The 23,481-nt window shown below is 40.5% G+C and overlaps 1 protein-coding gene across 2 annotated transcripts in view; it reads right to left on the bottom strand.

Moving 5' to 3' along the window:
* Window positions 1-22,346, bottom strand: part of GEMIN5 (gem nuclear organelle associated protein 5) — a 40,283-nt gene extending 17,937 nt beyond the window's left edge. For both annotated transcript variants that reach the window (XM_008692459.2, XM_008692460.2), the window contains exons 1-15: window positions 22,114-22,346; window positions 21,169-21,329; window positions 20,303-20,484; window positions 17,099-17,250; window positions 16,768-16,887; window positions 15,053-15,185; window positions 14,000-14,165; window positions 12,900-13,112; window positions 11,772-11,857; window positions 9,039-9,121; window positions 7,804-7,940; window positions 5,908-5,981; window positions 5,048-5,229; window positions 3,406-3,545; window positions 2,420-2,591 (exon numbers count right to left, since the gene is read on the bottom strand). In XM_008692459.2, coding sequence (XP_008690681.2) covers window positions 2,420-2,591; window positions 3,406-3,545; window positions 5,048-5,229; window positions 5,908-5,981; window positions 7,804-7,940; window positions 9,039-9,121; window positions 11,772-11,857; window positions 12,900-13,112; window positions 14,000-14,165; window positions 15,053-15,185; window positions 16,768-16,887; window positions 17,099-17,250; window positions 20,303-20,484; window positions 21,169-21,329; window positions 22,114-22,279 — 2,167 coding nt within the window. In that variant the 5' untranslated portion in view covers window positions 22,280-22,346. The remainder of the gene's footprint in view (window positions 1-2,419; window positions 2,592-3,405; window positions 3,546-5,047; window positions 5,230-5,907; window positions 5,982-7,803; window positions 7,941-9,038; window positions 9,122-11,771; window positions 11,858-12,899; window positions 13,113-13,999; window positions 14,166-15,052; window positions 15,186-16,767; window positions 16,888-17,098; window positions 17,251-20,302; window positions 20,485-21,168; window positions 21,330-22,113) is intronic.
* Between the last annotated feature and the right edge of the window lie 1,135 nt (window positions 22,347-23,481).

The raw sequence follows: 23,481 nt of genomic DNA, 5'->3' as shown, positions 1-23,481 counted from the left end.
GTTATCCTTGAATACTTACAGTATGTATTGTATACACAGGGACATTCTCCTACATTACTACAGCACAGCCATTAAAATCAGGAAATTAACATTAATACATTACTACTGTCTGTTCCACATACTTTATTCAGGTTCTGCCAAATGTACCAAGAATGTCTTTTATAGCAAAAGGAAACAATCCAGGATTATATGATGTACTTGCTTGTATGTCTCTCTAGTTTCCTTCGGCCTGAGACAGGCTTGTTTTCCTTCGACTTTCATGACTTGAAACTTGTAAAGATTACAGGACAGTTACTTTGTTGAGTTTCCCCACCGCCTGATGTTTGCCATGATTAAATTTAGGTTTTGCATTTTGGTCTGGAATGATGCTGTCAATACAACATTCGAGGTAGCATAAAACTTCTGTCTCATTATTTGGTTATTTACTTTGATCACTTGATTAAGGGGGTGTCTTGCAGGTTTCTCCCTGAAAAACTGTTTTTCCTTTGTAATTACTAAGTATTTGCATCTGCTAGTTTTAGTATCCATTAATCTTTCTTGACCACAAACTGTTACTGTGATGGCTGCTAAAGGGTAATTTTCTGATTCCATCATTCATCCTGCATTTATTAGTTGCATTCTGTTATGAACAAGAGCTTTTGTTTCTCCCCATTTATTTAGACCTTTTTTTTTTTCCCCCAATACGGACTCATGGATTCCTATTTTGTTTTAAACCATTACACTGGGACACCTGGGTGGCTCAGTTGGTTAAGCATCTGCCTTTGGCTCAGGTCATGATCCTGGGGTTCTGGGATCGAGTCCCGCATTGGCCTCCTTGTTCAGCAGGGAGCCTGCTTCTCCTTCTCCCTGATGCACCCCCTGCTTGTGCTCTCTCTCACAAATAAAATCTTAAAAAAAAACAACAACATTACTACTTATTTACTTTGTAAGTTTTTTTTTTTAATTTTATTTGTTCATCTGAGAGAGTGAGGGAGCACATGAGTGGGAGGGAGGGGCAGAGGGAGAGGGAGAAGCAGGCTCCCCACTGAGCAGGGAGCCCGATGATGCAGAGCTCAATCCCAGGACCCTGGGAACAGGACCCTAGCCGAAGGCAGATGCTCAACCGACTAAGCCACCCAGGTGCCCTACTTTCTAAGTTTTAAGGCATTTATTATCTTTATTGAGGTATAGTTTAACATAATATACCCACTTTTTAATACTCTGATGAGTTTTGACAGATGCATTGTCATGTAACTCACCACCACAAATTAAATATAAAATATTTCCATTATCTCAAAACATTCCCTCCTGCCTCTTTGCAGTAAGATGCACTTCCTGAGTCCCAAGCAGTCACTCATCTGCTGTCACTATAGTTCTGCCTGTTTTAGAATTTCATATTATATATAATTGCATTTCCTACTGTACATAAGAATTATACAGCATGTAGTCTTTTGTGCCCAGCATCTTCTGCTCAGTGTAACGTTTCTGGGTATTCATCCATTTTATTGTGATTATCAGTAGTTACTTTCTTTTTATTGCTGAATAGAATTCCACTGGAGGTATATACCACAGTTTATTTACCAGCTGATGGACTTGTGGGTTGTTTTCAGTTTGTGGTGATTACAGATAAAGCTGCTATGAGCATTCTTTTACAAATTTTTTATGTGGATATATATTTCATTTATTTGGGTCATCTTTACTCGTGTATTATTCTGTCTAGTTTTTTTTTTTTTTTTTTAAGATCTTATTTATTTATTTGAGAGAGAGAAAGAGAGAGAACAAGCAGAGGGAGCGGCAGAGGGAGAAGCTGGCTCTTTGCTGAGCAGGGAGCCTGATGCAGGGCTTGATCCCAGGACTCTGGGATCATGTCCTGAGCCAAAGACAGACGCTTAACCAACTGAGCCACCCAGGCGCCCCTCTGTCTAGTTTCCTAGCTGTTTATGGCACGTGGGCAAGTTTGCACCTTGATCTTTGACTTCCAGAAACAGAATTCTCCTGTTCATTATTTTCAAGTTCAGACTGTCCCAGATTTGGTTAGCGGGAGCCCCTGCGAGCTAGCTTCTTTGTCCTCTTGGTAGATCTCAGTTCTTTGAGCACTTTCTTCCTCTGTGGCACCAGATGATGTTCCAGGCCCATCCTGTCCCAACCTGGCATTAGCCATTTATCTAAGGAGCTCTGGTTGGTCTCTTTTAAAAATGATATACAGAAACCAAGATCTGGGTGCTAGGTATACCTGTTACTACCTGGATGCTGTCCTCATGGCCCCTCATGGCTGCCTTCCTTGATTAGGAAGGACCCATGCAATACTATCACTGCCAGCCTGCAAGAATGTCCTCTTCTCTTGACCTTGATCAACTCAGTTACTGAGGAATTGATCAATTACTGAGGAAGGGAGAAAGGGAATTAGGCAAGCATTTATGCGCTCCTGGTTCTAACTGACCTTGAGGAGGCCGGGAATGTTCTTGCATGGAAGTGAGCCATTTGTACACACAGAAGTCATCTGCCCCTGAGTAGATGCAGTCTGGATCCAGTGGGGACCACGCCACACAAAGCAGTCGACCTCTGTGTCCTCGGAAATTGCAAAGAGGCTCTTCTCGGAGAGTATCCCACACCTAAAACCAAAAGTCACATGATAGCATAGATAATTTCTGGCTTATCTATTGCTTTGGGGGGATAGAAGTTAAAAAAAGATTAAAAAAAATCTGCTTAGTTTTATTTCCCCTTAGGATTTTTTATTTTCTCTTAGTTCGAATTTTAGAACTGTTATTTCCTGTAGGAGGTTTATGTACTCTGGGATGTAGAGACATTCTTATGGGGATGATTCGGAGTGAGCTTCTAATGGTGCCGTGTGGATTTCACTGTACTGAACCAGTATTCTATGTTTTTTGGGCTGGGGTTTCTGGTGGACATCCACCAGAGGTTAGCTCTCCGGTTCCTCTTGTCTGTTCTGGTTCTGGTATCTGAAAGTCCTACCTCATAGCTCTGGCTTGGCATCTCATCTTTATTTTTTACACCCTGAAGATTTTCGACTCACCAACTTATCATTAAAAACCATTCATGATTTATAGCCACTGTTTGTGTGTTTAAAACAGGAGCAAGTACTTCTCACATCAGTTTAGTCCATCATATGACAGTAAGAATGAAAAGTTAAAAAACATTAGAATTTGGCTAGTTCCTATCAATACTTTCCCTTTCATCTAAGCCAAACAAAAATAAAAACAAAAACAAAACCCAAAAACCCAATCTTAGCCTGCCAAGGGCCCAGATATGTGCGATGAACTAAAATGCCTACTTCTAGAGCTCAGAATACCCCATTCTGTAGAAGATAACGGCCAGGGAAAGAATGTACACAACTGGGGGAAAAGAGGAAAGAGCTCCAGTTAGAGTACGTAGTGAAGAACCTACAGAATAAGGACCTACTAGTACCTGAGCTGTACCATCGTAGGAAGCAGATACCAGCCTTCCATCATGATGCGGGCTCCAAGCCACACTGGTAATCTTGGCTGTGTGCCCTGACAGGGTCCGGTAGGGCTCTGTAACGGTCACTGGAGATTCAGGATTGCTCTCTAAGAGACAAGGGGAAGATGTCACTTCTACCAACAGCAACAACAAAAAGACACAGTGGAGTTAACACGGAGAGTCAAAATTTTGCCATACGCTTTCTAGATGACTTTTAGCAGGCAATATTATCTATTGGTTAAGAGAGTGGGCACATACGCGGTGCCTGGCACATGGGTTTACCGCAAGAAGCATTCGCTATCTTTCTGTCTTTCTAAAAGCCACTAAAATGAAAATATCTTTTGCATGTGATATCAAGAAGGACGTATCATCACTTTTATGGTAGCTAGAGATATATAATCTGATCTTAATCATGAAAAAATACCAGACCGACACAGACTGAGGGGACATCTATAAAGTAACAGGGCAATATTCTTCAAAGATTAAAAAAAAAAACAAAAAACTTAGAGACTATTCCAGATATAAAGGACATTACTGGATCAACTGACAAAACTAGAATATGGATGGTAGACTGATTGATTGTACAGATATAATGTTAAATTAACTGAAGTTCATAATGGAACTGTGGGTTGTAAGGGAATATCCTCATTCTTACAAAATACACAAATATTAAGGGCCATGGGGGCATGATGCATGCAACACAAACGGTTTGGAAAAAATATGTACACAGGCACGCACACACACACATACATGGAACCACGTGAATATGACAAAAGGTTAACAGTTGTTGAACGTGTGAAAGGGTGTACGAGAGTGCTCTGTATTATTCTTGCATCTTTCCTCTAAGTCTGAAATGAAGTAATATTGATTCTGGCCATTTTCTGGTCTTTTTCTGTTATTCAGTAGATATGAAATAAAAAACAAACTGAGATGTTAGTGTTAAAGTAGACGAAGTTCTGCATTGCTCTGAAGAATTAATGCCCTCTGCCGAGTGGATGCTTAATTTGGAATCCCACTAATAATAAGGACCAGGATAAGCTTTCTAACATATCACGCTCATAAGTTACATACTGTCTACTATTTATTGTTAGGAAAGTCTGTCTATACTTTAATAGTTTCTCCATATGCTTTTAACGTGAGAGAGCTAGAATAATTTTTTTTTTTTGTTTACAGATAAGAATTCTCAGAAAACTATGGGAAATTCTAGAGAAAATAAAAATGTCAACTATTTTCACTGTGGCTGACAGCACATACTTGGCAGTACTCTGGAAACAGCACAGTGTTAGATTATAATTTCTTCATATTAGGAAAAAAGTAATCTCACTGTTTTCCTATTTTAAAAAGGGGTTCTTTTAACCACCTGCGTGGGGCTCCATCTCACCACCCCAAGATCATGACTTGAGCCGAAACCAAGAGTCTGATGCATAACTGACTAAGCCACACAGGCACCTGTCTTATTTTAATTAAGAAGACTATGTTACTTTTGAAAGCAAAAAAAACCCCAATGAGAATAACATTTTAATACCAAGAAGCAAGTAAAAAGGTATAAACCTTGGAATGCAAAGTAGCTGAACAGTTATCATCCCAGGATGTAAGAAACCCAAGTTACCTATGACAGTCTTTAGGTTGTGCACGTAAATGACCGCATTGTTGGACCCAGAGGCCATCAGATAGCTCAGCTCCGGCTGACTGCCATGCTCATGATGCCAGCTAATGGTATTCACAAGCTTGTGATGCTGCTGGATGGTGCATATCAGTTTCAGGTTGGGAACCTGAAATATTTCTATTGATCTGGAATAACAAACGCATGAGAAAAAGATGGATGATCAAAGTACAGTCTAATGTAAACAGGTATCTCCCTCATTCCATCACTCAGATAAAGGTGCAATGGAATGGGATAACCCTATCTATCACTGCAAAGGTCACTCTCCTACAGAGAACCAGATACAAAAGGCTGTTTTTTCAACAAGTATATTCAGCTTTAAAAAAATCTCAACAATCTCTGTAAAGTTGTGTTTATCAGGCTCTTGTGATAAATGGTGCTATGGAAAAGCGAAAAGAAGAATTAATGAACCAGTGGCTAAATTAGGACTATGTTGCTATGATCAACATCAGAAGGATCACAGTGAGGTCTAGAAAGCATTTCTGCCCAGGCTTACTTTAAAAAAAAGAAGAAAGATTTAGGCAGTTCAGTGCAGTAGATGAGCATTTTGTGAAGCATAATGACAGCCCAAACACTGAACAGGCAAACATTCCTCCAGACTGAAAATACCCAGCTTATTTTGCATTCTCAAAGATGCAGGGAGCTCCTGGATCATTCAAGGATATCAAGGATAGGTCAGAATGTCATATTCCACAGGGCTGCCCCAACTAACATTATAGATGGCATTCATCAGCTGTGCAATGACAAACGTATGTGCAATGACAAAGTTTTCTGGTTTTTTTTTTTTTAAAGAAACAAACACATACCCATCTTCGTTGCCAAGAGCCATGATTTTGCCATCTGCTTTCCAGCTGATCTCTGTGTGTACCGGCAATTTGTACTAGAAAGCAAAACAAACCAATCTTGACTAAAAGCATTGTTCTTCTCTCTGAATATCTTACAAATCAATGATGACAGCATAAGAAAAAAATCCCTAGAGTTTAAAATGTTCTAATTATGCAACTTGTAAATAACCTACATAGTTAGAGTTACTACAAGAGTTATTAAAAGCAAGCATTCTAATTGTAATTTCCTTAACTGGGACAAAAAAGAGAGGCCAGTTTTTATCCCACAACAGAGCTTGTAACATGTTCATTGGCTTGATAACATGGGGGTCAGTCTCCTTAACAAAAGCTTCATATAAACTACCCTGGTTTTCTTCCTATTTCTGTTTCTTTTCCTTCTATTTTTTTTTCCCTCCCAACTATTGGTATTTCCCCAAGGCTGTCCCTCTTGTCTTCTTGTCTCTTTAGACAATTTTATATATGCCCACAGCTTCTTCAGCTACCATTCATCTGAAGGAATTCCAATTTTTTTTTTTTTTTTTTTTTGAGAGAGAGAGAGAGAGAGAGAAAGAGAATAAGTGAGCGCTCAAGCAGTTGGGGAGGGGTAGAGGGGAGGGAAAGAGAGAACCCCAAGCAGGCTCCACACCCAGCATGAAGCCCAATGCAGGGCTCAATCTCATCACCCTGAGATCATGACCTGAGCCAAATGAAAGAGTCAGATGCTTAACCAACTGAGCCACCCAGGTGCCCCAGGAATTTCAAATTTCTAACTCCAGCCCAAACTCCTTGTATGAAGTTTTTGTTTGTTTTTTAAGTTTTATTTTTAAGTAATCTCTACACCCAACATGGGGCTCGAACCCATAACCCCGAGATCATGGTCTGGGGCGCCTGGGTGGCTCAGTTGGTTAAACATCTGCCTTTGACTCAGGTCATGATCCCGGAGTCTCAGGATCAAGCTCCATTTTGGGCTCCCTGTTCAGCAGGGAGCCTCTTCTCCCTCTCTCCCTCTGCCCCTCCCCGCTTGTGTTCTCTCTAATAAAAATAAAATCTTAAAAAAAAAAAAAAGTCATATGCTCCAATGACTTGAGTCATCCAGGTGCCCCCCCTTGTATGAGGTTCTGATCCATATATTCAACTACCACAAAACTAAAAGCTCTTTAGGAATAGGAATTTTGTCTCTTTTATTCATTGTTGGATGTTAATGTTGAGATAATATTTAATGAAAAAATATAGATGATAACAATAATTCAATTTATGATTAAATGTTATTTTTGCTAGTCATTCAAAAATAATGAGCACCAATAAAAATGCTCATTTGAAAGAGTAAGGAAATCTCAACATTTATGGTTTCACTTCAAAAGACAATTCTGGCATAGACAGATAAAATGGTAAGGCAAAAATGATTAAATGTGGGTATCTGGGTCAAGGATATAAGGGAACTATGTGTATTATTTTTGTGTAAATTCTTTAATTATTTCACTAAAAAATTAAAAATAAAATGGTTATTCTGTGTTGAGCAAAATGCTTTGCAGCCACATTTGGCCACTATATTAATTTTTACCAAAGTCTCACTCTGGAGGAAGTGGCTGGCCTGAAAAGGATGCTTTATATCCAAGATCTGAAAATTCATCATAAATCACCATGGCAACTGAGACAAAACTTTTGTGCATATGTATATGTGTGTGGTTAAGTTCCTTGCTTTACTCAGGGATAAAGACTTCTATCTTATGTGTTATAAATCACAAATTCACTGAGGCTTTTAGGAACATCTAAGAAATCTGATTAGCATATTGGATATCTCTAATAATGGCATTTATTATGCATGATGGGAAACCAAAAAGATGAAGATTCAGAAGGTTTTAGACCACAAGAACTCACCTTGATTGAATTGGTGTCCCTGATGAGTTTGTTGATATCATAGGCCTCTCCACCAAGCTTCCAGGGGTTATGCTGTAAGACAACCCCTTCCCCTCCGCAGCTGTATAAAGTGAGGGAAGGTCTGTCTCCTTCTCCTCCTATAGGAGATAAGAAAAGAAAGTTGATCGGTTTCGCATTTCCTCAGCTTAACTATTTGTTGCTATACCATAGCATACTATGAGTTGTTTTAAAAGAATTGGAATAAAGTCACTGTTCTCTGCATATGAACACAGCTGTTGGGAGAAGTAAAAAGATATACTAATTCTACAGTAATATTTATAATACAGCATATTTGCTTTAAACATTCTTCTGCCATTCAAATAGTATGGGTGCCAAAGCTGGGATCAAAAAACATGTTCGCAATGTTTATGAGAATTTACCTTTTCTTTCAGAAATGAGCACACCACTCTGGACATTTAAATATATAGAGCTGTAGCACTTCCTATGACTAACTATAAGGAGCTGTCCTCAAAGCAATGATTTGTTTAGTATTATAGCAATCCTCTTGTTGACTTTTAAGAAGCAAACAGTGGTTCTTGTGCGGTTCTGTAAGGATAAGTTTTATTTTCACGACTGCTAGAACTATGCCTGGCACAAATCAAGGAACCAATAAACAGCTGTTGAATGAAGGAATGACCTATAACCTCAATGCTGCTTGAGTTCTGATGATTGACATTATTTTCTCTATGTACTGCAATTACTATGGATATCACTTCAGGGATAATAAAGATAAGGCTAAGGAGCAAGAAGAGGTAAAGGGTCAGAATACGGTGATGACGAAGAGAGATCATTTGAGGAATGCTAAGTTTGCTTTAAGTGTAGGTGACATTACTCCATTAATACAGTCAAATACCATTGTAATTGTGATAAAATTAAAAAAGTGATAGCAAATTTTAGTGAAAACACATTAGGCTGGGTACCAGAAGCCAGCAGGAGCGAACTACATGCACAATGAAAATATTCAGCTCGAAGAGACCAAATAATGCTTTAGAGTTTGGGGATTCTTATTATGCGTGAGTGATTTCTAACTTATCACCTGCTATGATTGCCCTCATGGATCCTTGGGGGGACACAGCAGTCTGCATAAGCAGTTATTATACTAGAATATTTATGACTTTCTAGCTTGAATATCTTAGAATTAAACCAAAAGAAAGAGAATGCTCTCATGTTTGCTAGAGAATGACTCAGATACTTACCGAGTGAAATGGGGGGCAGTGGTGGCCCCCAGGCTAAAGTGTACACAGTCTTCTTGTGATATGTGCTAGAAATCTGTGGAGGTCTGGGGGGAAAGGAGATGACAAACAAAAATTTAAACAGAAGGCATAGTGGAAAACAGACCCATCTTTTTCTAAAAGGTTCCTACCTATTAGTTGCTGATACTAGAGAAAAACAATTTAACAGTATCCTTCTCCAAATAGCTGATTGTGGAGAAGCCAGCACTTCAATAACGTACCATATAACGGTATCTGCCACTAAAATGATTAAGTCCCAAATGTACTTTACCCAGAAAAAAAATGTTATCCCTCTCCCCCTCAGTCTGGCCAGTTTGGGATTTTTCTCTTCTCCCCTCCCAATTGCCCACTTCACTTAAATGTCATATATTCTAATGTTACTGTAGTTACAAGGAGTATAAAGGCTATCACAACTAGAGAAAAACAGAATAAGACAGAAAATGCAAACTGTTCAGCCCAGAACTAAGGTTACTGCTAAGCGTCTATTATCATCATGCAGATGGACCCACCTCACTTTCAAGTAAAAGACAAGAAGTCATTTTAGGCTTACCCTGTTATTAACATTCTTAAACTAAGACAAAATTTTAGAGAAGTTTGATTTTAAAGTTTCTGACTGTGAAGAAAACTTGCTCTGGAGGGTAATGTGGAAAGCTGTGGTGGTTATGACATGTGAGGTGTCAGGAAAGGGCAGGATGGCTGTTAGCTTTACTGTAAACTGTGTTCTCTGTATGATGTGAGAATTCCTGGAGTCCAGAACCTATGGCCAAACTAGCTGTTGACTTATTTACTTCCATGTTTCTGGCATATGCATCACTATCATTCTGGACAACAAACCGCAATTTCTTTGGGCTCAAAGAAATAGAGTAAGTAGTGCTGGCTGAACCCTGCCTAACAGCCTATCTACAGTAGTACCCTTCCTCCTACTATACACCTGTCCGTGTTCGTTTGGATATTCAGCTTATAGTAACCAGAGATATTAATTTAATGGAATTAGTCAACAATTTTGTGATGACACAGAGCTATTTAAATTGAAATATGGTTTTCTTTTCTTCAGTGCCTCTTTGAAATAGTGTATTACTTTTTGAGAATTAAAAAATGGAGTTAACTGCAGAACAAAAAATGCAGGTAACTAAGGGCATACAGGTTTTACCTATGTACTTAAAAAATTGCATAGAAAAAAGGTTAACTCTGCAGTGTAGTAAATAATTCTTACGTAGAAAGGAATGATCTAGAATAAGCGTTGGCAAACTTATCCTGGAAAGGGCCAGCCAGTACATACTTCAGGCTTTTTGTATCATGAGGTCTCTGTCACACCTCCTCTCACTGTGCTCTGGTGCTGCGAAAGCAGCCTCTGACAAGGTGAGAACAAATGAGCGTGGCTGGTTCCAATAAAGCTGCATCTGTGGACACTGAATTCTATTTAATTTTCATGTCATGAAATAGTCTTTTGATTTTTTCTCCCAGTAATTGATAAAGGTAGAACCATTTTTAAGTCATGAGCCATGGCTCTCCAGTCCCTGGTCTAGAATGGTGCTGTGCTGTTCAATAGGCAAGCACTGGGTCTTGTGCACTCGAAATACGGCTTATGAGAAACAAGGAACGTAACTTCTAATTTGATTTAATGTTAATTATTTTAACCGTAAATAGCCACGAGGGGCTACCGAAGTGAACAGCATAGGTCTGGAATCCAGTCAAGCATCTAGGATAGCTGCGGGTGCAACAGATTCATAAACTGAGCCATACGTACAAGCCACATATGCACTTAGGAAAGCTTTCTTGTAGTCACATTAAAAGAAGCAAAAGAAAGAAATGAAATTGAATTTTAACAGTATATTTTATTTAGCTCAGTATACAGAAGTATTATTTTTTAAAATATCAAAATAAAATAATTATTGAAATATCTTACATTTTTGAAGTGAACTCTGGAGTGTATTTACACTACAGCACATCCCATTAGTCACCTGTGGCTAAAGACTATAGAATGGACAATGAAGCTCTAAATATAACTTCTAGCTTATAGGGAAAATGGGGAATACTGAAATGAGTTAGAAATCACCACAAAGAAATAACTAGGTAAGTCCAAAATGTAGAATATTCTCACCAAAAACTTATCTGGAATCTTCAAGCTGAAAAGACAATGTTATGGAAAGAAGTGGAGGTGCCCTTCTAGAATAAGAGAGACTAAAGAGACCTAACAAAATGCAATGTGTTGAACCCTAGTTGAAATGAATTTGAAAAAAAAATAGCTAGGAAAAACATTCTTGGCTCAACTGAAGAAATTTGTATATGGACTGGATGTTAGATCATATTATGGAATTACTGTTAATTTTAAGTGTGCAAAGATACGGCAGATATGGCAAAATGTTAACAACTGGTGAGTCTAGTTGGAAGGCACAGGGCTGTTCTTTGTACTAGGTTTTCAATGTTCATGGATACCTGAAAACTTCTGTAAGAAAAGCTGAAGGAAAACAAAAGCAAATGGTTTATTTTTGTGGTAACCACAGATCAGACAGGCTGAACCACTATCACCTGAAAATTTTCTTTAAAAATAAAATTCCAAGTTGTAAGCCTGTCTCACAGCCAGTATCTTAAAGATGTTTCCCAGGCCAATTCTGATGTATATCCAGGTTTATGAATCAAAATTAACTCCATCAATGACACTATGGTCAGTGGGCCAAACAATCTTCTATTTCTTACTTGTTGGAGTAGGTGTCATACAATCCCACTTTCCCATCATCAGTCCCAAAAGCTAAACAGCCTTCCTTGGTTGGATGCCAGCACAGCTACAAAACATATGAGGAAAGGGGCATACTGTTAAAGGAACTGTTAGGTTATCCTTCAAGCATTCAAATGGACAACTTTCTTGCCCTTGGTATCTTCTAATTTTAAAAGTAACAAATTCTCATTATTTAAAAGAAACAAAGCATTGAAACAAAGTAAAAGTCACTGGTAATCCCACCATCTGAAACACCCCATTGCCAATTTTGTATCTTTCCAGATATTTTTTGTGAATAAAGTTAAATATATACAGTTGAAAAAAACAAAAATAGGTTCAAACATTTAAATGATGTGCACGATACACTGTTGAGTGGGGATAAAAGAGTGCATAACAGTTTAGAAAATAGGATTCTATTAATTTGCAACAGTGGTTCTCTGCATTATAGAAGTGGGAGAATAGAGTGGAGGGTAGGAAAATTTTTTGTGTTCTACACTTCTGTACAGTTTGGCTTTTTTTTTTCTCTTTATATTGTTATTATTTTATTGTTTTTTTTTTTAAAGATTTATTTATTTGAGAGAAAGAGAGACTCTCAAGCAGGCTCCGGAATGAGCGCTGAGTCCCTGCATGGGGCTCGATCCCATGACCCTAAACTGAAACCAAGCTGAAACCAAGAGTCAGACACTTAACCAACTACGCCACCTAGGCATCCCTGTTATTATTTTTTTATTGAAGTATAGTTGACATACAATGTTATATTCGTTTCAGGTGTACAACATAGTGATTTAACAATTCTGTATGGTTTTTCTTTTAACCAAACATTTATTGCTTTTAGACTAAATAGAGAAAAACAAAAAACATCTATATATTGTTATGTAATCTGCATTTCACGTTTTGTAATTTTCATTTTTCACGAATCATCACCTTTCCACATCAAAGAAGGAGACACATTATCATTTTTAATAGTTTGATAAAATTTCAATATGTGTTTATATTATAACTTAAATGTATCTTCTATGAATGCATATCCAGGTCATTTTTAATTTCTTACTACAAGAATTACTTATTTGGAAAAAAGTTCAGAGCAAGCTCAAAGAAATCATCCTTACCGCTGTAACCTTGGACTTGACACCCTGCCAAAAATTTTTCACATCATAGTTGTTCTTGATGGAGAGTGTATTCCATACACGGATCATACCATCCCCAACGCCTATGGCCAAACAGCCCATGTCCACAGGAGAGAAAGCCAGGCTATAGGCAAACCCACCGAGGGAAGGTAGGGTCCAGCAGCACTCGAGGGTGGCCATGTCCCAACATTTTACCTGAAAAAATCAAGGATTAGGGTCTAAATATAAAAAAAGATCAGAGAAACTGGAAAAAGAATGAACATCTCAAATAGCATGGACTCAAAGAATGGGTAAGAATAATATAATTTTTTAACTATTCCAGTAGGTATTGGAAAAAGTGTCTCTTAGAAAAAAAAGTAATAAACTGTAGAGCTCAAAGGACCTTAGAATCCATCTAAGAGATGGCAAGTGAATTCGAGGTCACACAGTGAATAAACCCGACCCAGGCCTCCCACTTCCCAAAGTCCACTGGCGTTCCCACTCCTACTGTATTATAGCATTGGTAATCTCCTCATTTGGCGAACCCTAACTAAGAATGAAGATGGCCTCAGGGCACTAGAAAGAGAAACCTAGGAATTCCTCAAAAAGCAAAATATCTTATACCCAGGGGAAGGGGAGTGCTACATATTTAATCTTCACTTGTTTAACAGAGGGGCTTGGGAGAAAACAGTGTATCAAATAGGCCTAGCTTAACTGCATAACAATAGTCATAGACTCTATTAAGCCAATTCTCTCTTGGAGACTTCACCAAGAGCAGATGTTTCTCTACCTAAACTATAGACAAGGATATTTTAAAGCCAAAGCATGATGATCTCACACATCCTTCCCTGGACACATCTACAATTCTTTATCATATCTGCTTTAACGAAAAGGCATCTTGGTGGTTCCTCACCTTTCCCCAAACTCTCTGCTGTTGACAAAGTTAGTGCTGATCAGTAACAGTAACTCTGAGATTGGTCTGCTCGGCTCGGGGGTCTAAGGTGGGGCATGAGAACTGACGGATGGTTTGAAAAGCCCCCTAATCACATCCAAGTCATAAATCACCGCTCTACAATGCTGAATGCAAAATAAGCAGTTCTTACATCTCTATCCATTGATGTGGAAAGCAGCAGCTGTTTGTCATCCTCAGTTTGTAAAGGGCATAAATTAAATACAATTCTTGAATGATTCTGCCCTTCTGATGAAGCACTAAAGAGGGTATATTTCCGTCTCCAAGACTGAGTGAGATCCCACAGCAACAGCTCGCCTCTGTGAAGGAAAAACACGCAATCTGAGAACAAGTTCTTTCACAAGCAATCTGAAAACAAGTGATCTGGGGACAGAGAGTAGGGGCCCTCCGTTGCAAAATAATTTGCTAATTTTCTTTTAAGGAGAAGAAACTGCATAGGCACAAAGCAGCCCAGAAGAACACACACAAAAACAAGGAGTCACTCATTGCCCCTGGGGAAGGGAATCTAGTCGCTCGAGAAGATAGAGGTAGGAAGAGTACTTCACTATGGTCCTGCATTCTTTTTGAATGACGTGATTATACTGCACTACCTTTCAGCAGATTTTCCTAACAGCTTTAATTGTAAAATGCCACCATAATTTGCACAGCCCCAAAGCTTTATGACATACCCTCTCTTTTTTGGGACAGTGTGGGGGAGGTAGGGCCCTGTGGGGGGGATTTTTATAAGCTTTAACTGTCATTTCATTTAAAAGCAAGGCCCTTGTCTGCACCTAGAAGCCAGTACTCAATACAGTTTGTTCAGTGAATGGCTATAATCACCCTAAGAGACAGGAAATCCTGTGAGCTCCCTGTTTTACATATGAAGTAACTGAAGCTGAGAGTAAAGGGTCATGCTCATGAACACACAGAAGTTAAGACACTGAATCTGAAATGTAGTTCTGCCTGACTTCAGAGTCCACGCTGTGAACCACCAGGCTATACTTACTGGATTTTTTTTCTCAGTGCTATTATTAGACAGCATAGGAATTTGTCTCATGGTTTTTCCATTACAAATGGCCCATGATAATATAAGCCTTAACCATTGCTTTTTCCATCTTCCGTGTCTAGAAAGAGAAACCTAGGAATTCCTCAAGCTATAGCGGAAAACAAAATATGTCAGAGAGGGCATGACCAAAAAGAGACTTACCCAAAACAGCTGGATACCAGCTGTGTTGGTTGATCCTTGGGCCAATGGAGTGTCAACCAAAGGCGTTCTTTAATAGTTGGGTCTATACCCCCTCCTCTTCTCTTCAGAAAGGGTAATTTCAAAATCATCACCCCTGCAGATTAAATGAAGGTCAGTGGGTGCTCAAGACAGTGAAACTACACACATGAAGTCCCCAGCAGTTCACAACACAGTTTGCGGTTCAAAAGTCTTTTAGTTTGGTTACTTAGAATTCAGACCTCATTTCCTCATGGAAACGTTATTATACGGAGTTTTATTTATTTATTTATTTATTTTTTTTTTTTAAAGATTTTATTTATTTATTTGACAGAGATAGAGACAGCCAGCGAGAGAGGGAACACAAGCAGGGAGAGTGGAAGAAGCAGGCTCTAGCAGAAGAGCCTGATGTGGGGCTCGATCCCATAACGCCAGGATCACGCCCTGAGCCAAAGGCAGACGCTTAACCGCTGTGCCACCCAGGCGCCCCTATACAGAGTTTTAAGTGAAACAAGCTTTTACAGGCTGTTCTGGCAACCTAAGCACATTAAGAATATTGTCTGTCTGGGAAAATGAGGTTTCAACTGAACTGTGAACCCAGGTGGTAACACAACTCAAGATTCTCCAAAGTTGGCAGGACAAAGAGTGGGATTCCTTCTTCTGGCAAGAAAGCCAAAAGAAGGGACAAATACAGCAGTCAACCTGAGAAGTCCCTCCGCCCCTGACATGCTACTCACCAGTGGTCCTTAATCCCTATTATGTATCAGAACGACTCACTGGTGGAGCCTCTAAAAATATATATGCGAGGGCCCAACTCCTAGAGATTCTGATTCAGTAGATTTGAGGTGGGGTCCAGGTACTCACATTTTCCAGAAACTCTCCAGGTGATTTTGCTGCATGACTAGAATTGAAAACCGTTGTACTAAACAACCATAAGCTTAGAGATTACCCTTCTGGAGGGATTCTTGGACTAATGTTGTCCCCATTTGGGAGGATCAGCTGTAGTATGTCCAAAAGCAGCCCACAATTCTTTAAAAAATTCTATTTTCCAGAATTACACTATTAGTTACCACGGACTAAGCTATAACTATGTGCCAGCACTGTGCTATTTGCTTTATATGCATTACTCCACTTGGATAAGATGATAAAACTTTCATGGCTTTTAAATAAAGTGGAGAAAGAAGACTGCTCTAAGGAGAAAGGCTCAATTTTTATTATGAAGGTCACTCACGTCCACTCTTCCCTCTCAGTTTGTAAACTGAAGGTGAAAGTTCTGTTCAAAGAGAGAGGCTTGGGAAACATGAAGGACTGAGGGTCCCCGTAGTTTGGATAGACTGAGCTTTAAAATTTAAACACGTACTTCTACACTGGGTATATATTATTTATCCTGCATTTTTGCATTAAAACCTCTAGCTCTTTTCCATTTCTCTGATTCAGGCCTTGCTATTAAGTTCCAGTATTTCTATCTTTGTAACAACCATCTTGCCTTCTTTGACAAACAGTGCCCCTTCTATGAATGCATCAGAAACCCTCATCTCCAAAACCGAAGTCAGACTGGGGGGAGCGCTGGATAGAAAAGTAAAGAAGTGCCTTCTGGCAGATGACACACTCTGAGGATAACAAGACACAATAAAAAAGTTTCTACTTCCACCAATCACTATAGGTTATATCACAAAAGAAACATCAAACATCAATCTTACCTCGGCCTCGAGAGCAGCTCCAGATTCGAATGGTCTGATCTTTGCTTCCAGTGGCTAAGTAGCAGCCTTTTGTTACTGGAGTTTGTGCTATAACTTTACCATTGGGAATTTCAGGTTCTTCTAGGGTAGAGATGGTCATTTTGTTTTTAATTTATATGAAACATGAACTTGTCAAAGAAAAACTAGTTTGCAAAGTTCTTAAAACTTAGCTATTATGCTTATAGATCTGATCTGTAAAACCTAAAGTTTTGAATGTAATTCAAATGATACAGGTTTACCCACATTGTTCCTTAGGTCTGAGGAGTACTCAACCCTCTTAAATCATCTCTACCTGAATTTTCCTCTTGATTTATGGATAAACAGTCTTCACCAGGCAGGGGACACCAGGCTATGGAGTGGATCTCATCATCGTGGCCTCGAAGCCTGTGAATAACTTCTCCTTTCTTACTGATGTCAATTATAACCACTATGCCATCCTTGTAGCTAAAAAACAAGAGTTAGAAATATTGAAAAATGAAGACAGAACAGTAAACATTTTGGATTAGGAATTATTATTGTGCACTCCTAAAGGTAAGTGTATTTGGGATGAGGGAGAAGGGAAGCAAGCAAGAAATAATCTTGTTTTGTCCTTTTTCTAAAATGTTCATTTTCTGTTTCCTGACACTTGGTCCCCCTGGCCCTCCAATCAAACTCTTGGCACTAATAAAGCATACATTGCCTGGCATAAAGCTCATAGAGTGTTCGAAGGGAACTTCCAGAAGAATGGTTATTTGTGGGGCCCAGCAATCCCTCTGATTAGAGATGAATGTGTCCTAACACACTTACACCTCCCCCCTTTTTTACAAATGATCCTGTTTTTCTAACTATGAACTTAACAAAAGCTAAGTAGTACTGTAGCTTCTAGATCTGGATATTCCAAGACTATCATTTTTTTAATTCAGAGGACACTGAGAAATTCTAATAGCTTTTAAACAAAAAAGACGAAGTACTTCATACACATAAAGAAGTCCACCAACCTACTTAAGGGGAAAAAAACCCAATTACCGATATGGTTGAAGTCCTTTGTATAACCCACTCCAATCAAAACCTCTCTCCCTCTCTTCCCCAGAGGTAAACTGCTATTTGTGAATATTCTGTTCCATCATTCCTAGCCTTTCTCTGTCTACATTCCTAAAGATGATGGAAAATGATTCTGTAGATTTTAAAGCTTCATATTATAAATGGTGTCATGCGGTCTGTTTTTCTGTAGCTTGTTATTTTCACTTATTGTTAGTGAGTCATCCATGCTGATGCATGTAACTCTGGTTCCCAGTCAGTCACTTGCACTACTGGATAGCACTTCATTGTGTGAAGATGGCACATGTCTATTCAGTTTCTCTTTTGGAGGGCTTCCGTTTTTGGCTATTACAAACAAAACCAAACCAAAATGCCATTAATAATCTTACGCACACTTAAAACAATTTCTGATTTGATGCGTAGTAGTGGAAGTGCCAGGATGTAAAATGTGCACATCCTCACTTTACTAGAAAGTGCGCAAGTGCTTTCCAAAGTGGCTGTACCTATTTACATCTCCTATGTACTAGATAGTTCTATAGGGAAAAACACCATTACAGCTCTATTTATTTTCCTCCTTTTATTAAAAACATTTTCCCCCACTACAGCTTTATTTATTATTTTATTTTATTTTTTTAAAGATTTTATTTATTTGACATGAGAGACAGTGAGAGAGGGAACACAAGCAAGGGGAGTGTGAGAGGGAGAAGCAGGCTTCCCCACGAGCAGGGAGCCTGATGTGGGGCTCGATCCCAGGACCCTGGGATCATGACCTGAGCTGAAGGCAGACGCTTAACGGCTGAGCCACCCAGGCGCCCCCACTACAGCTTTATTAAAAAAAAAAAAAAGAAAAGAAAAGAAATCGTATATCAATCTTTGCAGACGTGGACTTCGAAAACCATCATGTTTTACAACCTAATAGTCAAGTGATCAAGCTGTTCTGTAATTTTAATCAGCCCTTCAGGGAATGATCACCATTTTGAAGAGCCTCTAAAAACAAATCGTTCTGATTCAATCCTGTGTCTGAATGTGCAGTTCCTTCTACCTGAAATATTTCTTTTCTTGTGAATTTTTGCCTGTCTTTCAAGGTCAGTTTGATTCAACCTTCTCTGACCCCTGCCTACTACCCATTCTGCTCCCTTTCTAGTGCCCCCACTGCAACATTGCTCCCACTTCACCCAGCAGACCACCCATCCACAGACTCCTGTTTTCATTATTACACATCCACACCTGTCTTCCTGTCCTTTCCCTCAGGCCGCAGATTGCACCATCCATCATTATAATCACTCCTTTAAAAACACCCTTAGCTCCTTTTGTCCTGTCTCTCTCAGCAATTTACTCCACAAAACCCCAAACCTTGTCAAATCCAACCATACCCTTTCTCAATCAGTTTGAATAGTTTACTTTGAATTCATGACTTTGATCCATAGCTTGGCACTCAACAGGGACCACTGGACCTACAATCTCCCTCAGTAAGCTCGTTTTCCCAATCTCTGAGATGACTATTTTCACATCTTCCTGCATGCTCCCAGACCCACTTTGAGCTTGACTCTACCTTTCTGATTTATGCCTCATGGAGAAAATCAGAAGCCATCAGAATGAAACACCCTCCTCTTCCAACCACATCGACAAACCTACCTGCACCTGTTTCCATATTCTCACTTGTCCTTTCTCCTTGTGATCGGATCTAATCCCCCCTTGACTTCTCAGTATCACTTCTGTATTTATCACCATTTATCTGTGCGGCCAACTCTTCCTCTTCCATCAACAGAAACACATGCCTTATCATCTTCCATTTAGTATTCCCTTAACGCCCACATACCTCCTCTGGCTTCATGTCTATGCACATTTGTACAACAAACAAAAGTCTCCATGTGTATCTTGACTACAGACCCCCAGTTTCTTGAATCCACTCCAGCCAGACTTTCTCCCCCAACATTCTAGAGCTTATGTCAAATCTTCAAACTAAAGTGAAAAGACATCTTTGGGAGAGCAGTAGATGGAGTGGTGAGGGAAAGGGGGGTGCCCACTCAGGCAGTTTATGTGAAACAACCTTGGTGATCGAGGTGGAGGCAGAGAGCCCAATGCCAGGCTACTCTCCCAATCCACACAGAGGGCTGACACCGGGACAGAGCTGAGCCCTCTGACACTCCAGGAGTACATGTTATCTCCAGGAGCAAGTATCTGAGAGAGGGAAAGGGGGGAAGAGGGTATTTCCTACATTTGGAGGCTGACTGAAGAAATCAGATGTGAAGAATGAGGAAAGTACATTACTGTAGAAACTAAAGAAATAAAAACAGAGAGTGAGAGAAATAGTAAGGACCTGGAAGTCACAGGAATAAAGGATACCAAGGGCTCAGGGAGTGGTTAATACCTACAAATGGCTTCCTCTGAGGAATAAAAGAGGCAGGAGAAGACAAAGCAAATGCAAAATATGCTCATTAACAAAAATAAATTATCAGAACAGATGATAAGTACTTACCCAATGGCTACTAAATCTTCATGATGAGGTGAGCAAGTAAGACAGAAAATTGTCCTGGGTTCTATAAAGAGGTGCTGGCTGTCATTTCTGTTAAGCCAGTAACAGAAAACTACTCCTTTTTCATCTCCAGATACTATTAAATCCTTTACTTGAGGAGACCAATGCAATGCTGATATTGTATGCTTTAAAACAAAACAAAAATACATTTGCTTCTCATTTGTCAGTGCTGAATACTTTGTTTTTAACCTGTATAATATTAGGCACATTGATAGGTACTTAATAAATAGTGAGTACCACTTGTATACCAAGGATACCGTAACCAAATGGTAGAAGAATTTAAGCTCCTAAGGATCAAAGAACCATTTAAAAACATTTCTTCCTTTAATAGCTTAATGCAAAGTTCTAACTAAGTGAGTCTTTTCCTTTTCCACATTCTTTCAAAAGGCAGGTTTATCAAGTAATCATCTGGTTTAGAAACAAGTTTTATTCACTCATTTACAGTTTATATCAGGAGTCTTTTTCATGTAAAGAACCAGACAGTAGCTATTTTAGACTTTGTCAGCCATACCGTCTCTGGTACAACTACTCAACTCTGCCGCTGTAGTATGCAAGCGGCCGATACTTAAATGACTGTAGCCGCATTCCAATACAACAATTAGCAAAACAGTCAGCACTGTAGTTTGCTGACCTCTGGTTTATATGTATCTCCTTCCAAAAAAGTTTTGAGGCATCTTGCAATATAGAGCTTCTCACCCAATTAGTGAGCTTAATTATAAGTTAACCTGCACAGGTGAGCTAGTGCGCTTGAAACAAAAACCCCCAGCAGATACATAATAACGGTCCGAGAAACCCGGAAGCCACGATACCTGATGGAGAGCATGTTCTGTCACAACTGTTTTTGTCTCTACATCCCAGATTTTCACAGTTCCATCATCAGAGCTGGTGGCACAGAGGTGGTATTGACCCGGGTGATGAGAAAACGTGAAGCCAGAGACCCTTTCGGTGTGTCCCACCAACTCCCCTATGACTTCAAGCAAAACCAGACTTCAGGTTAGAGTGCTACCTAAGATTTGGGGCAGAATCATACTGTTGTTAGATGAGCGGGACCTCACTTATCCTGTGGTACAACAAAAATATCCAGGCACTCCAATCAGAAATCCCAAGTTCTGGTTCTGGCTCTGCCACAAGACTTCAGCCCACTCACTTTATCTCCTTGAGCCTCGCTCTTTTCAACCGTAAAATGCTGCTGATATCCCCTGATGTTCTGAAGAGTGGCTCAAGTGAAGAATGTAAAAGTGATTCTTATTTAGATATGGCCAGAGGTCATCTGGGAAATAATAAATACCTGGCTTGCCATATCCCAAGGCATAATCAAAACCTAGTTTGGAGCCTGAAAGCATCTGCCTCAACTCATTCGTCTTACAGAAACAAGTATGTATTTCCAGGATCTTGCTTAGGGCCTGGAGCTGTAGGCAGCCCCTAAACCCAGGAAGGCTCCTAGGGGGCCCGAGCGCGCTGCGTGGGGGAGGGAGGCCATAAATGTTATAAATGCCTGCGTCTAGCAAGGGATAACTTCAGTGAGCGAGCGGTCCTACGTGAGAGCCCCAGGAGGCGGGACCGCTCAGCCACAACGTGGTGTAGCTCAATCTTGGAGACGCGGACGCAACTCAGCCTAGTGACCATAAGCATCTTCTGCCTACCTGGGCCTCAGTTTCCCCATCTGTAGAGAAGGGTAGCTAGAAAAGCCCACTCGGCGCCTCCGGCGAACCCAAGGAGGGCAGGAAGGCGGGGGCCCAGAGGTAGGGACTTACCTCGAAATGGGGGCGTCCCAGGGATCGCGCCAGCGCTCGGGCCCACGCGGACAAGGAAGACGGAGGTCCGCGCTGCGAAGCCGAAGAGGCCCCCGGGCACGGCATCGCTGCATCGGGCACAGTACCAGTTAGGAGAGGGCGGCAGCGTGCGCGGCTCCTGTCCCATGATCACCGGCCAGCAGGGATGAACCAAGGAACCACAGGGCCAGACCGTTCGCAGCTCCACGCCGTAGCCGCGGGAGGGGGCGGGGTTGGCTCGGAGCCCCGCCTCACCGGGCCCGCCGCTACGGCGCGCGCCGAGGCCCAGGCCACACCGCGAGCTCCGCTCCCGCCGCCGCCGGGCTAGGAGGGCGCGGCTGCGCGCGCTGGGCTCTGCCTCCCAGCCCTACCCGGGGCCAGAAGGTCTGCTGCGGCCCGAGCTTAGCCTGGGGGTTAGGCATTCTCGCTTCCTACAGCAAAGTACATAATTAATGGGTTAGACTAGTGGAGTCACCTCCTCGCACGTCGTTTTAATTTTTGGACCTGTTCAACCACTATCCCATCAAGTATTTTTGAACACTATGTACCAGGGCATTTTGCTAGTTCTGGAGATTCTTTAGAGATATCTACAACAGGCCAGTTAACAAAACGATCAAAGTTCGAATCAAATCAAAAAGGAAAGGAAGAGTCAGTTTCGGCAACTGGGTGGAAATTCTGGCTCCAGAGTCTTAGTACTCAAAGAGGAGCGGGATAGAGTGTTGATTGAATGCCAGCTCTGTGAAGGGATTGTATGGGGTTAACTGCTGTGGAGGAAAAGGAATGGAAGTTTTAGATTCTGCGCTTACATCCTCCTACTCCTGTATTGCTTGTTTGCATAGGGTATGTGGCACTCCTGCATACGCAGCGAACGAAACCTGAAATATCTATCCTTATGTAGAGAGGTCAAGCATATATTTGGATGTGGGTAGGGGCACTAATTTTGGAGGCATCCAGCCCCAGACTGAATTAGTGGTTTTGTCAGTTGTCGGAGAGACTTTAACCAATCCTAATCTGTTTCCTCATTTGAAGGAAGACGATAATCCATGCCTCGTTGGATTGCTGTGAGGAATACATAGATTTAGTGAAATACCTGCCTGGCATATATGGTAGCAATTTGCCGATGAGTATTAATTTATCTCTTGGAGGTCAAGCTGGAGATTAACATAGGGATTAGGACATCATACTTTGTATTTGAGCTGTTTGTACTTTCTAGAGCTTTCCATACGATCTCTAGTGATCTTCACAACAAGCCTGTGCTGTAGGGATAGTTATTTCTATTTTGCCGAGAAGAAAACTGAGGCCCACCCAGGTTAGGTGGCTTGTTCACCGTCTCTTTTCCTAATCTTTCCG

Source organism: Ursus maritimus, unplaced genomic scaffold (genome assembly GCF_017311325.1).
Source record: "Ursus maritimus isolate PB19 unplaced genomic scaffold, ASM1731132v1 scaffold_15, whole genome shotgun sequence".
Taxonomy (NCBI): Eukaryota; Metazoa; Chordata; class Mammalia; order Carnivora; family Ursidae; genus Ursus; species Ursus maritimus.
Note: the sequence above shows the minus strand (reverse complement) of the source record. Positions and strands in the feature narration are given on the sequence as shown.